The sequence below is a fragment of the Lathamus discolor genome, chromosome 1, assembly GCF_037157495.1.
Source record: "Lathamus discolor isolate bLatDis1 chromosome 1, bLatDis1.hap1, whole genome shotgun sequence".
Classification (NCBI taxonomy): Eukaryota; Metazoa; Chordata; class Aves; order Psittaciformes; family Psittacidae; genus Lathamus; species Lathamus discolor.
Window position 1 is genome coordinate 81,530,192 of NC_088884.1, and position 16,377 is coordinate 81,546,568.

At 42.6% G+C, this 16,377-nt stretch overlaps 1 protein-coding gene across 1 annotated transcript; it reads right to left on the reverse strand.

The window, feature by feature from the left end:
- Window positions 1–367: 367 nt before the first annotated feature.
- Window positions 368–9,443, reverse strand: LOC136016258 (aldo-keto reductase family 1 member B1-like). Its single transcript, XM_065683176.1, has 10 exons — window positions 9,294–9,443; window positions 8,374–8,541; window positions 7,256–7,372; window positions 6,437–6,514; window positions 5,472–5,594; window positions 3,646–3,752; window positions 3,358–3,439; window positions 2,184–2,267; window positions 1,221–1,303; window positions 368–884 (listed from the first exon to the last, which is right to left on the reverse strand). Exons 1-10 carry the CDS (start codon window positions 9,360–9,362, stop codon window positions 842–844), a joined length of 954 nt encoding a protein of 317 aa, XP_065539248.1. The 5' UTR covers window positions 9,363–9,443; the 3' UTR covers window positions 368–841.
- Between the last annotated feature and the right edge of the window lie 6,934 nt (window positions 9,444–16,377).

A 16,377-nucleotide genomic window follows, 5' to 3' on the forward strand; every position in this document is an offset into this window, starting at 1 on the left:
TCTGAATGCTGCCAGCAGAATTGCAGAAATCTAATGTTATGTTTGAACTACTAGAGCTAGTCTGTCTGATTTTGTAGGTAGTCCTTATATTCAGTGGGGTGGATTTTGATGTGTGTTATCATTGTATATGGTGCTGCCTTCAACCTTCAACTCAAGACTTCAGTTTCTAGGTCTTCAGAGAGAGTTGCATGAAGTAACAGGTACAACTTTGTTCTTTAGCATTAGCTAGAGCACAATCCTGTTTGATGCTTAAGCCACAAAGTAGTCTCTATGTATTGTCCTTGTACAGGAATTATAGAGCGCATTTCTGTCTGTATTAAGATTAAAAAACAAACAACAGACGTCAGACATGTTTTCATAACTAATTTTATGAAAAAATTTAAGCACTGCACTGATTGTTGTTATTCAAACTTCATATAAAACTCCAAAACATTAGAGATTCACACTATAAAAAACACAATTATGTTAAAAGCAAAGTAAATAAAGAGAACATTCCTTTACAGCAACTCATGAGCCAGTATGACTGACTGCACTGGAAATTATGTACAAAAAAAATCATGTAAGTAACCAGAGTTTTCTGTTAAACTTGTCTTTAATTAAGGAAAACAAGGAAAAGAGGAAATGAAGAGACATTGTCTTTTTACTCTTAATGAAAACCAGATTTCTGCTAACAGTCTTTACAAAAGTTCCATCCGTATTGATGCATTCTCACACCAGCTAATGGCCTTTCCCTAAAAAAGAAGTAACTGCTCATAATGACAGTCAAGTACAAAAGAAGAAATCAAGACCAAGCTACAGAGTACATCTTCTAATCTGGAAGGAGTTACATGGAGGTCTTGCATTAATATTCTGCTTTGAATGGGTAGTCCTTGTGATTGACAGCTCTGAGAAGAAAAAGAACTGGTTATTTAAGTATTGTAGAAAGTATCTCCAGCAGCATTTCCCTACTGCAGTCTCCCTGCCCCACTGCCAGCGTACTAAAGTTTTGCTTCTGTCATTAATTTTAACATAGTCTTGTGAGCAAGCACATAATACACAAAGATGCTGAAGGGAATGTCCTGAATTGGTCTCCCTTCTGACACCAGTTCCAGGACATTGTTACCTGGGGTGCAAGACTGAAGATATGAGCTCTCCCTCGTCTTGGTCACGTATGTTTTCAAGACATGGGGGATGAAAATACAGATAGGCTTAGTGGATAACAACAATAGAAAGGAACTTACTGGGGCACTGGAACTGCCCTCCAGTTCCTGTTAAAGCTGAGGATAACGTCCATCTCCTTTTTAGACAGTTCGAAGTCAAAAACCTAGCAAGGAAACAAAAGAACAGCCCTTTTTACTTAGGTTCATGAGTCGTTAGCTACTAATATGCTTCATGTATTCATGACTTGAGGAGAGGAACATAGTGCATCCATACTAAGCAGTTAAGAAATCCTCTTATTTCTTAGCCAAATACCAATCTACCCTTGGAGTAATCAAGATAGGCCTTTTCACTCTGAGGTGCTGTTCGTAGTAATGTCTTACAGTTCTGGGTGGTTGAATGCAGTTTGTGCTGTAATACACAGAACAAAAACTTAAGATGCCAAGGATGGATTACTCAATGTTTTGTAAACACTAGAACCAGAGTAAATATTTCTGCTACAACAGAGGACTACTAGGTACCAACTGCAAATAGTTGCCTCAGTCAGTTGTCTAAGAGTTCTTGCTGGTGGTTCATAGGAGAAATAAGTCCAAAATTTAGCAGCATGAATTGAAAGTAACAGAGATATCATTTAAGAATGCCAGGCCTTATGAGCAGACGTCTACCTGAGCTTTCCTGCCAAGGGGAACCACCGCTTCAAAGTGAGACAGACTGTAATGGGTCTGGTGTTTATAACTTGTTCCTTACATCCTACAGAGAGGCTCACTAAGCATTTCCCAGGGGGCAAGTCCAAAGCTTGGATTGCCTTTCTGGACAGAAGAGCTTGGACTGCCCTGGTGTAACCCATTTCTCTTCTGACAGGAACAAAATGCTTTTCTGCAGAGAACAAGTGAGGATGCTTAGGTAGTGCTGAGCCCCCATCTTTACATCTCTGCACTCCCTTCCAATGCCTCTTAAGAGCTGCTCCATGGAAACATGGAGGTGATGTGGGTTTAGGTGCCTATCCTGTGCAAAAAAGTAGCAGCAGTTCCCAGTGGGAACTTCACCTTGATGTTTTCCTCAATACGCTGAGGTTTCTCAGACTTAGGGATGACAATCACTTCTCTTTGGATAAGAAACCGGATCAGGACCTAGCAAAAGACAAGGAGGAGCATGAACACAGACGTACCAAGAAATCTGTTCAAATGAATTTTGTGTTCTCTCTTACCACTATTTTTTCATTCACAAACCAATTTCCTTTTCTACAACTACGTTTGCTCTTTGGAAGACTCTACCAGTTTGCACACAGGAGTTTGATGTGCCAGGATTCGCTTGCAGTCTACTGACAAACTAATTGTTTCTGGCCTATGTTGTTTCTTCATCCTGGTTTCTCCAGGATTATTTTTGTTTTCATTTAGGATAGAAGGGGAAGGGAGGAGGAATGATGAAGCTTCTGGCTTGCACTATATGAGTGCTCAGACCCCAGTGATACTGCAGATTATTTCGGTCTTACAGATATTTCACCTCGGTTAAGATTTTTTGAAGTCCTTAAAATGAAAAATAAACTCATAGACTTTAAACACTGCGTGTGTGTGTGTCCTTTCAAAAGAGTACTGTTGAATATGGGTTTTTCGTTCTGCTCTGCCTGTCTTCAAATAGGACTGTGGTTGGCTGCTCGTGAACCTGTGGGTTTGCTTGAAGTGCAGTTCCTGCACATCCTGGGCAAGAACTCATCTGTGTGACTCATAATTAACAGAGAAAAAATTCATCTCGTATAATCAAGCAGCTTTCAATGGTTCTTTGTGAACACGAGCAAAAGGGGAGCAATCAAATTAATCTGCAAATTACAGGATTCTCTGAAGAATAACTTTGCGAACTTGACTGCAGAAAGGAATGACAAGTTAGCTGTACGATTTGTAGGTAAATCTCAGGGGAAAGGGGTTCTCTGGGAGAGAGCACTTCTCTCTGGGAGCAGAAGAAATCTCCCCAGAAGGGGAAACACCTGAGGTAAGCATGCACCGCTGCTGATCAGCCCCCGCCCCCTCTAAACTCACACTCAGGACCTCCTAGAAAATACCTGATAATTCATGCTGGTAAGAACTGGGTCAGTGTGAGGAGTTAAGCACAGTTCAGCTCTGTTATACAGTATCTCTAGAGAAGGCAGCATCTGCTAAGACTGGCCATCGGTCATGTAAGGATGTCAGAGAAGGAGGAATAGTTTGCCCTGACAGACCCACTGACCTGGGCAGGGGTTTTATGGTGTCTAACTGCAATCTCTTTAATCCTGGGATCCTCCAGCAGCACAGGTTCCCCTGGCTTGGCCCTATTAAAAACAAAAGCCAAGATATTCATGATAGAGAGATGTTAGCTTCCCTGCAGGAAGCCTGACATTTTGTGTGAAATGATCTGCAGCAAAGCAACAATACTTTTCCTATTATACCCGCATTGTTTACATCATTTGCCTCAAAGATTCAAGTTGCAAATGCATAGATTTGTGTACGGAAAGGCTGCAGAAGAATATTTGCTTACCATGGGCGGTTAGGAGAGCCAAGGGGACTGTATGCAGTCACAACAATCCCTTTGGATTGACAGTAGTTGATCAGCTTTTCCTGGGTTAGGTATGGATGACATTCAATCTGCAAGCACAGAAACATAGTGGTTGATAAAGAGGCAGACTGCACTGGGCTCCTGAGGGTAACATTTTAATTCCTCTTGGGTCACAGAAAACATGAAGGAAAGACTCCCAGTATCATGATTAAAATTACCTTATGAAAACATCATTCACGTCACAGAAGTATCTAGAGGCCTAGCACAGAGAACAGGGCTTCCTCATGCTTCATATTATGCTAAGATAGTGAGAAATAGATGAGAAGAGTGAAAGTGCTATCTGGTCAGGAACTGAGGAAATCAGTCTTCCTTAACTACTCAGAGCAGGACTGCATCTTCAGAGAAGCAGCTCAGGATTCCCAAAGTTTAGTTTCTGCTCCAAGTCACCCAGCCTCTCCTCAGGCAGTCTCCCTGATTCTTGAAGAAGCCTGGGAATCTGAGCTTCCCTAGTTTAGCTCAGATCATGTTGTGACCAGCCATTTGGGAAAGACAGCCTTTAAATGTAAACAACAAGAGCCTACATGGGGATGCTGCTCAAATTGCCACAAGCCATTAGTATGACCACAGGGCTATGTCTATACTGCATAATGTGACACCATGCACATACTTAGCTATTTGTAAATGCTATAGCTTTGATAGCAGGTATGGTGACATGAATGCCATGTACAGTAGTTTATTTAGTCCAGAGCTAGATTAGGCTACTACTGCAATGACAGCGTGTGGCACAGGCACACCCGTGAACCAGCAAAATGAAGTCAAAGCCTGAACTTCTTTAAACTGTTGAAATTGGTGAAGCTTTTAACATGGGTATAGTTGGGTCCATACCCACCAGAACTTTATAACCCGCAATAAAATCTTTCCAGGTTCTGTGTTCCCCTTGTGCTAAGCCTGGCTGGCACACACACTGGCCTCAAGCCCAGCACACAGCACAGGCAGCTCTGTGCCTGCATAGGACCCAGCGTGGGGATTTTCCTGGCTATTGCCAAGCCAGCAGAGATGGGCATTCAGCACCCTCAGCTTTGTGCAAAGAAGTCTTACATGGAAGAAGGTCCTGATGCCACTGCTGTCCTGTGATTTCTTTCATTCATGAGGTATGTATTTGTTACATAACTGCATACTTCAACCCTCCCTTCTGTGCCCAAGTTCAGTGAAATGGTTTATGTTGAAAAACAAATAAGTTCAGTGAATGAGTTAGAGCATTTCTGTACATGCCCATGCCTGTGCTCGCAGTGGGGATTATGCTGGTTATCCCAGGGTTGAAAAAAATGGGCCTGTGGCAACTTTGGCTGTGACATCTAAGTCCAAGTCACACTTGAGAGTGTGAAAGAGGATATACAGCAGAAAAATACAATGTCTTATACAAGGTAATGGATATTTTCACTGTTTTCCACTATCTAAAAATGATACATTCTCATGTGTTTGATATTACTGTGATATGCATAATCCATACTGTTTTGTATGATAGTGCTCTCAAATCACCACTGCATGTATACACAAGTCTACAAAAAAGTTTCCATCGACATCCCTGTCAACTAGACGCTATTAAGACTGACACTGTACCAAAGCCTTGCGTGTCACAGGCAGCAATGATTTAGTCTTTCAGACAACTAGAAGTACCCATAGTGCTTTGCCAGACATTTCGATGGCACCAAAGCTATTCAAAGGTCATGGCAGAAGTCAGTTTTAGAGCTGAAGTGTAGCATGAGTATTTCAAGGTTAGTTGACATCAACAGAAACAAAAATCTTACCTGGTTATTTACTGGCTTGTATTTCAGTCCTGGCTTGTTCAAGATTCTTTCAATCTGCTCATGGTTGAAGTTGGAGATTCCAATGGCTCTTACCAGGCCACAGTCCACCAGCTCTTCCATGGCCTAATGAGTAAAGTCAACCAATACGTGTTTATGAGGTGGCAATACTGTCAACTACATTATTTTATTTCCCTAAAGCTAATGACAAACCAATGAATAACTCACACTAGATTGCAACTTGTATTATCTATATGCTTTACATTCCAGTGCAGATTGGAAAGTAATATAAGAATGGCTTGGCCAACCCTTTTGTAGTAGGAAGCAAAATTCTTTTGCTTTGGCTTCTGTGGGGGTCATTTTACCAGAGCTTAAAAAGCAAGGGTGACCTTCCACTTCCTCCCTTACCTGCACACTAACTCTGATTTGGCAGAACACAGCAGGGAGGATGTTAGCTTATACTCACTCAATTACCTCAAAATACTTCCTCGCACCTGTAATCTGCTGCTGCAGAGAAAACTCAGTTCCCAGAGCTGCAGCATCACAGAGGTGCAGGTAGTAGGAGCAGCCCCCAGTGCACAAAGAAAGGAGGACTGAAGGACAGCCAGAGGTGCTGACAGCCAACACTGAAAAGCATGAGAATTCTGTACCTGTATGAAACACCCACTAAATCAACAACCACACCCGGATTAATCCAGGCTTCGATTCTTCCACTGCATGTATTCAAGCATTTTCATGACAGCACCTGCAGAGCTGATAGCTTCCTCCTATTTAGTCTTAGTAAAGACATCCCCCTCTTGTTCCCCAAAACAAAAGATAGCAGCAGCTCTGCTCATTTTGATCATGACATACAACTTTTTTGTGACTATCCTCCATACCCAAACCTATTCTTTAATGTCACTGTGCATGCAGATCTCTGCTCCATCTTTAGTGGTGACATCTGCTCCCAAGAGCAAACATTAACTCACCTCCCATGTGTCCAGAAAATCTGTATCACTGGGGATACTCATGCCCTTCTCATCCACAGGATTCAGTTCTTCACCAGCCTGTTATTTCAAAGCAGATAATGCATAGACTTTCTGTTAAGAGCTGAATTTCCTACTGTTTACTAGCACTTCTGACTGGATTGCTAGGCAGCAAGTTAGCAGGTTATTAAAACATATTACATAACTGAAAAAAACAAACACATTTTTTGGACAAGGGCCATATTTCTACAAAACAAACCCTGCACACAAAAAATGGGAATTAGCAGTAGTTATGTAACTTAGGCAAATCTAGGCAGGAGGCAAAAGGTACCATCCTCCTCCTCCTTATTCTAGAGTTGTTTCTTTTTACACAGGTGTAGACTCGAGGGGGATGGGGGGGTGTTGTGGAGGTAGTGAAAGTACTATGCTGCTGCACTGTGATTCATTTCCCACTGTCGGTTACTCCCAACCAAGCCAGCATCTCCAAAAGCTGAGATGTTCACACTGCTCTGGCCCTGCAGAAGGCCATGATCCCAAACTGCGCAATTCTGTGTTGGTTACAGTTTCCCGGAAGACCCAGCGGGCTTTTTAGCAGTGTTCATACCTACAACTATCTCACCCTAACAAGTGCGTGAATCCAGACCCACATGCTAAAACATACCACCATCTAGTTAGTGACTGAATTCTTGCTACCACAAGGGTAAGGGAAGAGCCATATGAACCACAGCATATCCCAGCTGCATGATGAAGATGGTCACAACACAGATGAGAGAATGCACCATGTTTCTAGCCAGATAAAGAGAAGAGGGATGTAGGTACTACCTTGTATCCCATAGGGAAGTGTATCAGGTAGAGGTCAAGGTAGTCCAGTTGCAGTGCAGTGAGGCTCTTCTTGCATGCTACCTTAACCAAGGACCTCTCGTGGAACGTGTTCCATAACTGTGGGAAGAAGCCCAACCATGATTCTACAGCTTCCACAATCCAGGGGACAGAAGCTTCCCCCTTAGTGGTCTGGGAGCAAAACTCCTTCCCCACCTACTCAGTACACACTGAAGACAAGGATGCCAATATCTTCATGGTAAGGCAGGACAAACATACCACAAATAAGGAGTCAGTCATGAAGGTGGGCAGTCAGTATTCCTACTTAGGAAAAGAGATTCTCAGAAATAAATCTAACACTCTGTAAGGTGTATCTGACCCAGCAGGACTGTTAGTGTCAGATTTTGTTTTTTTCAGCTTAAATTCTGAGTCTTAAGCAGCTCGCAGTTCTGTCCCTGTTTACTGCCCACAGTGAAAACTGTTGTCCATTTTACTTAATTTCTGAAATGAAAATCCAAGTCATTTAAATAGAAGAACTTGAAAGTATTATTCAAATTAAAACCTGATCTTTAACAAAAATGAAGAGCATGTGCAAAAGCCTAATTATACTCAAAGTTTTATCATTTTGCTAATGAAAACCCCAACTAATAATTTTTAGTTGAAGTGTTCCTATTTTCTGGTAAGGAGCATTGCTGAGGCAAGTAGAGAAGAGAAAGCAGTGGAGTTATACTTTAATATCTCTTTCCTTTTAGGCTTACATTTTGTACATGACACCATTTTCAAGGGTTGTGAATACCAGTAAGTAGAACAGCACCTTTGAACTCAGACATCTGATTTGTCTTCTTTTTTCCTGATCTTTCTAGGGTGCAAGCAAATGAACCACCAGTGTAATTAAATGACTGAATAGACACAAGGAAATTATTAGATTAGCAACTGCCATGCTATATTTCCTAAGCTCTCAATGGCTCCTAGTATAATTGAAGGATAGAATTTATAGCACACATGACACCCATGAAGTGAAGTTCAGAGAAGAGAATAGGTCTTCATGTTACTTTACAGATGGAACAAGTGTGTACTCTCTGAGGAAAGCAAAATGTCTCAATTATCCTGCATCCTTGTACCTTGGTGACAATGAAGAGGTCTTCCCGTTTCACAGCCCCCTCCTTGATCTTCTGCTGGACTGCATTCCCTATTTCATTTTCATTCTGGTAGAAATAGGCACAGTCGAAGAGGCGGTAGCCTGCATCAATAGCACACTTTGCCACCTCTTCCACCTTTCCTGGAGGAGCCTGAAAGCAAACACAACCAAACCATGAGCTCTTCCATGGCCTTCTGCCACGGCTCACTGCTGTGATAGCTCTGCACAGTCCCCATTTCCACCTGCGTATGGACTTTCCTTGTCACCTGTACTTAAACTGAGTTTCAACTTTCCAAGCAAACAGCATTTTTGTAGGGAAATGGGACAGAGCAGAAAGGAATTAGTTCCTGTGACACATTTTGACTCCAGCACCATATGCCCACTATCCTTTCCCCTTCTTTACTCTCAATGTTGCCCAAGCAGTTTCGCCAAACCCTGCCCACGAAGGCAGTCCCGTGGCACAGGACTCCTGTCTGCCCGCACGCCATCGCAGGGTTGCGAGCTGCCGGCACTGAGGCAGCCTCTCGTAACCTACTTTTGCTTCTTTCCTGTCCGTTTCCTCTTTTGCTTCCCCTCCTCTTTTTTTTTTTTATCCTCCCTCCGCCTTCCTCACCCCCTCACCCCCCGTCCCCTTTTGTTTTGCCCTTTTTTCCCTTTGCTGTTTGCTCCCCGAGCCCCGCTCTCCCCCCGGTCCCGCCTGGCAGCCCGCCCGGTTATACAAGCGGCCGCGATGGCGGGCGGGCGGAGACACCGGACCTCCGGTCCCCGGGCAGAAAACCGGGTTCCGCGGCAGGCTGCGCCGCACCGCGGGAGCCCCGGCTGTGGTCACGGCTCTTCTTGTTTTCTCTCCTTTCCACGCTCGCAGCGCCCGCCGGACCAGCGTCCTCCCGCCCGCCACGGTACCTGCCAAGTGCCCAGCCCGAGGACTGGCATCTTCATCTTGTTGCTCAGCTCCACGCAAGGACTCGCCATGGTGTCCGCGGGTGTCCGTCTGTCTGTGCGTGTTCAAGGCGGCCAGAAGGCGCTTAAAGCGTAGAGCTGTCCGTCCCCCGTTCTCACCCCCCTCCCTCACCTCTCTCCCCGCCTCCGCCGGGTTTCATTACATGTGAGATACAACGTGCCCGTGATTGAGAGATTTTGGTTTGTTATAGAAACGTGATACTAAGAGGGTTTGTTTGGTTTCGCACTGAATAAACTAAAAGCAAATGCCATAGTGATGATGAGTTTGGCACTTTGCATGTGTTCTTCTGCAGCAGAGAGAGCCTGAAGGATGATAGGAGACTTGCATGAGGTTCTCTGGGCCGTTTTCTCAGTTACACTTGAGTGGTGACAAATGGACTGAAATTTTCGCCTTTTACCCTAGAAAATACTACACTCACCTGCTGTTCGCAGAGCAAGTCAAAAAGAGAATGTAGTCTTAGCTTTACATCAATTCTGCATTCCCCATCTTTGCATGATCACAGTGTGCTCCCCATAGGAATGTTGCAGCACTCTGTGTGAAAGCGTCAGTTCCTAATGCTCAGTTAAAATGTCATCCAGCATCAGTAGGGTGTCAGAGGCTGCAAAAGGGATTTGTGATCACAGCTTGTCTACAGGTGGTGCTTTACTCTGAATAATCCCCCACCTTTTTATGTAGGATCAAATACATTGAGAGGGATGACATTTAAAGGCTGCAAGAAATTTTAGATGAGTATAGTGCTCAGAAATCAAGAGCCATAAGTTGGGAAAGGCTGGGATAGTTGGCTGACAGCTGTCTTGAAGAAAAGGTGCTTTATGTTAGGAAGCTGGTGTAATTTCACGCCCTACCTTGGGAATCTCAAGTCACAGAACCTGGGCTTTGTGTTTGTCAGAGTAGGGATTCTCTGCTTCTTGAGTCTTCTTTTTTAATTTTGCCTTTTTTGCTGTAAAGTCCTCCTTGCTCATTGTTGACCCCTGACTACCATGATTACATGTTGTGCAGGTTCCACTCGTGTCTTCTTGTGAGTTCAGTGAGGGTGAGAGGCAAATGATTTATGCTTGGATTGATACTGTTTGCCTACCAAAATACAGTGGCAACTGTGAGTTTCTGTGCCACTAGTGCATCCTAACCACAATGTTTGATATGACACGTTAAAATTTTTTGTGTACCTGCATTCAAGGTGCTTTTACAGGACAGTATTTTCAGTTGATTGGCTGATTCATGTTCTGGCTTTACATTTGAACAAAATTTCTTCCTGCTCATCTTGATCTGGTTTCTAAGCCATTGGTTGAACGAGCTTCATTGTCGTCTGTTCATCCTTTCAGGCTAACGTGACAACACCAGAATGCACACTAGAGCAGCTGGAGGAGGTCTCTGCTATTGAAAGCAAATGTGAAAAAATACACCAAGCAAACTCCCCCCAAAAAGAAAAGAAAAACCCAACAAAACCCAAAGCTACTGCAAGAGATGTGAGAAATTTGACAGAAAAGAGAGAGCAAGATCTACAGCAGAAGGACAGAAACAAATCTGTAGAGATTTTGTAAAAACAATAATGGTACAGTGATTTTAAGGCCAGAAAGGACCACACTACTCTTCTGCACTGAGTTGTTACATTGACAAAAGTTTTGTACCAAGCCTATGACATATACTTATTGCTTGTTTCATTATTAAAGGTGCTTGGGTACTGAAGCAATAGGAGCTGACTAAAATAATGTAGAGAACAGACTAGAAATTGTTGAGATTGAGTGACAAATTACCTTTAATAATATAAAATCTTGGTCTGAAAAGTATAAAACCCAACCATAGTTGTCCCTTTCTCCTTTTTTTAACCAGGTGCCTAAACAGTTTTCCTCTCTCCAAACCTTTCTTCTAAGACAGTAATGATTTTGGAGTTAACTTCCTGGGCGCCAGGGAGGAGCAGGGAGAGATTTTGTCAGCTGAAGCACAGAATGGGCTGGCAGGGAAGATGTGCTGGAAGGATGCAGTTACGTGTTGTCCTGGGTTTAGCAGTAGCAGTCAATTTTTCTCCTTCTTAGTAACTGGTGCAAGCTCTGTGTTTTGACTTCCAGCCTGGGAACAGAGCTGATAACACCGATGTTTTCAGTTGTTGCTCAGTAATGTTTACTCTGACTAAGGACTTTGTGAGTCTCATGCTCTGCCAGGGATGAGGGGAGGCCGGGAGGAAGCAGAGACAGGACACCTGACCCAAACTAACCAAAGAGGTATTCCATACCACAGCATGTCATGCCCAGTATATAAACTGGGGTCAATTACCCAGAAGGGTTAGATCACTGCTTGGTCAGGCTGGGTATCGGTTGGTGGGTGGTGAGTGGTTGTATGCTCTTCCCTTGTTTTTTCCCTTATCAATATTATCATTGGTGGTAGCAGCAGTGATTTGTGTTATACCCTAGTTACTGGGCTGTTCCTATCTCAGCCCCTGGGAGTTGCATTCTTTTGACGCTCCTCCCCATCCCTCGGGGTGGGGGGGTGGGGGGTGGGGGTTGGGGGGGGTGGGGGGGTGGAGGGAAAGAAAGAGGGAGGGGGGAGTAGAAACTGTGTGGCTGACTGGGTTTAAACCTCTACATATGTACAGGCTTTTCTGGTTAGGCGTTTCTGTTCTTTTTTTTACCTGATTTCATTATCTGCATGGAGAAAGATAGCTATCATCATTTGTAGCTGTATGAAACCTGACTTTATGGGAGTTTGAAAGGGTTTTTTTATTTTTTTTTCTCTCTCTTTTTTTTTTTTACTTTTGTGGGGACGATATGGGTGATGAGTGTGGCCCATCCACCTCAGTGTTTTAGCTGTCGCAGTGATTTTACTCCCTGGAAATCCTGGCAGCTCCCAGGAGCACCTTGCCATGCTGTTCTATGAATCAGAGTGTACAGATGCCGGAGGTGACTTGTTTGCAACTTTGTTAAGCATGGCCATGGTTTTGAAAGCATTGCTATCACCTCTCTTGATGTTTATTAGTGTCTGATTCTGAGTTGTCTTTACTTTAGAGTCACTCTTCCAGAAGGTAGTGGTGTTCCTTCATGGTTAGCCTTTGTTAAGATACTGAAACACAAAAAAGCAAGTTTCTTCTGTGACAAGTCCAATGTTACTGGGAATAGTTTTGTTCAGATGAAAGTACTTACTTAGAAAGCCCTAGCTGTTAGGGTTTCTTGGGGAAGCAATATGCATTACTTTCCTGAAGTAACAGTAACATGTCACAAACATGAGGACCTGACCAGTGGGTAGCTACATGCAATAAGGGAAGGGGATGGGAAATGTGTTCAGGATATGGATTTTGGTTGTGGTTTGCTTTTTTTTTTTAAGAAAGATGTGGAGGGTCAGCTGTGTCAGAGAGGAAATGTAAAAGGTGGTGCAATACTCTCCATTGCAACATACTGAAATAACAAATAGTAGGAAGGCAAGTATTGTCACTTATATTTTAATAAAACCTTTTTTAACCTGTGAGTCTAAAAGCCTCATAGGCATTTTCACAGAATTCAATGTGGGTGAAGACTGAGACATACCCACAGAATCACAGAAGGGTGAGGTTGGAAGGGACATCTTGTCACTTTGTCCAACTCTTCTGCCCAAGCAGGGCCACCTAAAGCAGGTTGCCCAGAACCATGTCTAGACAGCTTTTGTATATCTGCAAGAAGGGAGACTCCACAACCTCTCTAGGCAACGTATGCCAGTGCTCAGTCATCCTCACTGTCGGCAAGTATTTCCTGATGTTCATAGAGACCTTCCTCTGTTTCAGTTTGTGCCCATTGCCTCTCCTGTCACTGGCCAGAACTGAAAAGAGCCTGGTTCTGTTCTTTTATCACCTTTCCCTCAGGTTTTTATATATGTTGATAAGATAACGCCTGAACTTTCTCTTCTTTCGGCTAAAGAGCCTCAGGTCTCTCAGCCTCCCCTAGTACCCCAGCTGGCAACTAAGTACCATGCAACTACTTGCTTACCCCCCATCTCCAGTGGAATGGACGGGAGAATCAGAAAAAGGTAAAACCCATAGGTTGAGATAAAAACACTTTATAAATTAAATAAAGCAAAATATACTACTATTAATTTTAATACAACTGATAGTAATTATAATGAAAAAGGAGATAACAAAAAGAGAGAGATGAATAAAACTGAAGACAAGTGGTGCACAATACAATTGCTCACCATCAAGTGACTGATACCCAGCCTGACATGAGCAGCAATCCCCCCACTTCTGGGTAACTCACACCACTTTATATACTGGGCATGACATGCTGTGGTATGTAATACCCCTTTGGCTAGTTTGGGTCAGGTGTCCTCTTTGCTCCCTTCCGGCTTCTTGTGGCCCTCCTCACTGGCAGAGCATTGGACTGAAAAGTCCTTGATCGGAGTAAGCATTACTTAGCAACAACTGAAAACATGGGTGTGTTATCAGCATTGTTGTCAGACTAAAGTTGAATACACAGCATTGCACCTGCTACTAGGAAGAAAATTATCTCAGCTGAACCTAGGGCACACCTAATCCTTATTATCTTCTAAATTTTCTGTACCTGAAGGGCATAAATAGTGAATTCTTCCTTAGCCTGAAAATTTATAAAGCCTGGTAACAATCGTAGAATAATTAGGGGTTGGAAAGGTCCTTAAGATCATCTAGTTCCAACCCCCCTGCCATGGGCAGGGACACCTCACACTAAACCATATCATCCAAGGCTCTGTCCAACCTGGCCTTGAACACCGCCAGGGATGGAGCATTCACCACTTCCCTGGGCAACCCATTCCAGTGTCTCACCACCCTCACAGTGAAAAACTTCTTCCTTATATTCAATCTAAACCTCCACTGTTTAAGCTTAAACCCATTACCCCTTGTCCTATCACTACAGTCCCTAATGAAGAGTCCCTCTCTGTAGGCCCCCTTCAGATACTGGAAGGCTGCTATGAGGTCTCCACGCAGCCTTCTCTTCTCCAGGCTGAACAGCCCCAACTTTCTCTGCCTATCTTCATATGGGAGGTGCTCCAGTCCCCTGATCATCCTTGTGGTCCTCCTCTGGACTTGTTCCAACAGCTCCATGTCCTTTTGATGTTGAGGACACCAGAACTGCACACAATACTCCAGGTGAGGTCTCACAAGAGCAGAGTAGAGGGGCAGGATCACCTCCTTCAACCTGCTGGTCACACTCCTTTTGATGTATTCGGTTGGCTTTCTGGGCTGCAAGCGCACACTGAAGCTGGCTCAGTTCAGTTCATGTTCGGTTTCTCATTGACCAGCTTCAAGGTCTCCTCAGGGATGCTCTGAATCACTTCTCCACTCAACCTGTAGCTGTGCCTGGGATAACAATGCTTTATTGTTGACCTTTAGTAAATTGGGAAGAAAGTGCAAGTGTAACTGGTGGGAAAACAGTCATCCCCTGGTTTCCCAACTATGTAGGAGGTGCGGGGTATGAGATTAGATACGCAAAATGAGAGATGTAGTAAGAAAGGAGAGTGGTGGGGAAAGTAGGGTGACATACTCTTAAATTTAAATATGTTTTTCATCAGAGTCCCACTGAAAGCAACAAAGTACTTAAAAAATAAATAGCCAAAAGTACAGTTGGTCTTAAAGCTCATCAGATTTTATCGTAGATCTTTTGCTGACATTGTTTTCTTATTGACGTCAATGGAGGTTTCAAAATCAATTGAAAGCAGCTGTCTCTTTTAAATACATATTGAAGTCATCAGGAGAAGCAGTATACAGTCTTTCCCTGGAATACACTTGATACTAGTCCAAAATGTCTTTTCATCACAAATTTTATCATCAATCACTGACTTTGTTTATATTTGCTGCAGTGTAACATGTAGTAGGGCAGATGTATCAGATAAGGGTGCACTATAATACATAACTGGTTTTACTAAATCCATCAAACTCACTTCCCTCTTAAATACAATATTATTTATTTTGCTCTTTTGTCAGCCACTGTCAAGATTTTTCTCTTTCAATATTTTAGAGGATGACTTTCTTTTGAGGAAATAAATTCCAAACTCCATTGATTTAATTTCTTCTATTTATATCGATTTTTGTGCTAGTATATTAGGTTGAATGATTTTTGCACCATTTATTTTCATTACATTATTACATTGATATATTGCTAACTTTCAATATTGACCCCCATTTTTTAAAATACAGAATAACTTTCTGTTGAATCCTTTCAGAACAAATTGTGTTTTACCTGAAATCATCTTCTCTCTACAAACAAATGTATGATTGCTACTGGTTTTTAAATCTTAGCATGTGTGGTACAAAGTGTCTCATGCAAAAAAGTTCAAAGAATATGGAGTACAAGAAGAAAGATTGTCTAACAATATATAGTGAATTACAAGGTGATTGTGTTTAGGTGAGGCTGAATTTGTTATCGGTTTTGGTAATTTTAAAACCCTTCTTTTCTACTATTTCCAAGTAATGAACAAAATAATTTTGACTAAAGAAAGCTTGTGGTCATTGCATGTGCCCTGACCCCAGCTAGCAGGATAGTACTCTGTTCTCATTTGGAGTGAAAAAGGAAAAATAAATATCATATATAGCTTAATTCTTGAAGAAGAGCACTCTGGAAGGTCTGAAAAGGGTAAAACAGCCATTCCCCCATAAATGCAGAACTCATAAGTATCACATTCAAGAGCCCCACAAAGTCCTCTGTTGCTGGAACTTGACATTATGCCCATAGCTACTGTATTTTATTATAGGACGGGTATATTTGTAGTTTATATCTTCCTGGACCTGCAGAGGGTGCAAAATCTCCATGAAACATGGCTTAGAAGAAACTGAGTTACTCCTTCATTCTCCTTGTATGTTTTACTTCTCTGGTAATTTATAGGAACACTTAATCAGCAGCATTTATGCATTTATGCAGAAAGTATTTATTGTGGCAAGAATGGCTATTGCCATTTCACTTTTAGAAGTCTTTTGTTCTTCGATGTCTAAGACTATAGCATCAGCCAATCTCTCTTGCCTAATGCTATTTGGTCCCTTGTTATCTTTTCTCTTGGCTGATAATATAATTTCCTCTGTTTTGTTTTTGTTTTTTT

Bases quoted from the DNA above. Each gene is read 5' to 3' on its own strand.
- LOC136016258 (XM_065683176.1), bottom strand. From the start codon at position 9,362: ATGGCGAGTCCTTGCGTGGAGCTGAGCAACAAGATGAAGATGCCAGTC. The intron at 2,268-3,357 runs GTCAGTGGGTCT...GTCTTTTGCTAG, and splicing joins ACCATAAAACCCCTGCCCAG to GTCCTGATCCGGTTTCTTAT. The intron at 885-1,220 runs GTAAGTTCCTTT...TTTTCTTCTCAG, and splicing joins AGGGCAGTTCCAGTGCCCCA to AGCTGTCAATCACAAGGACT.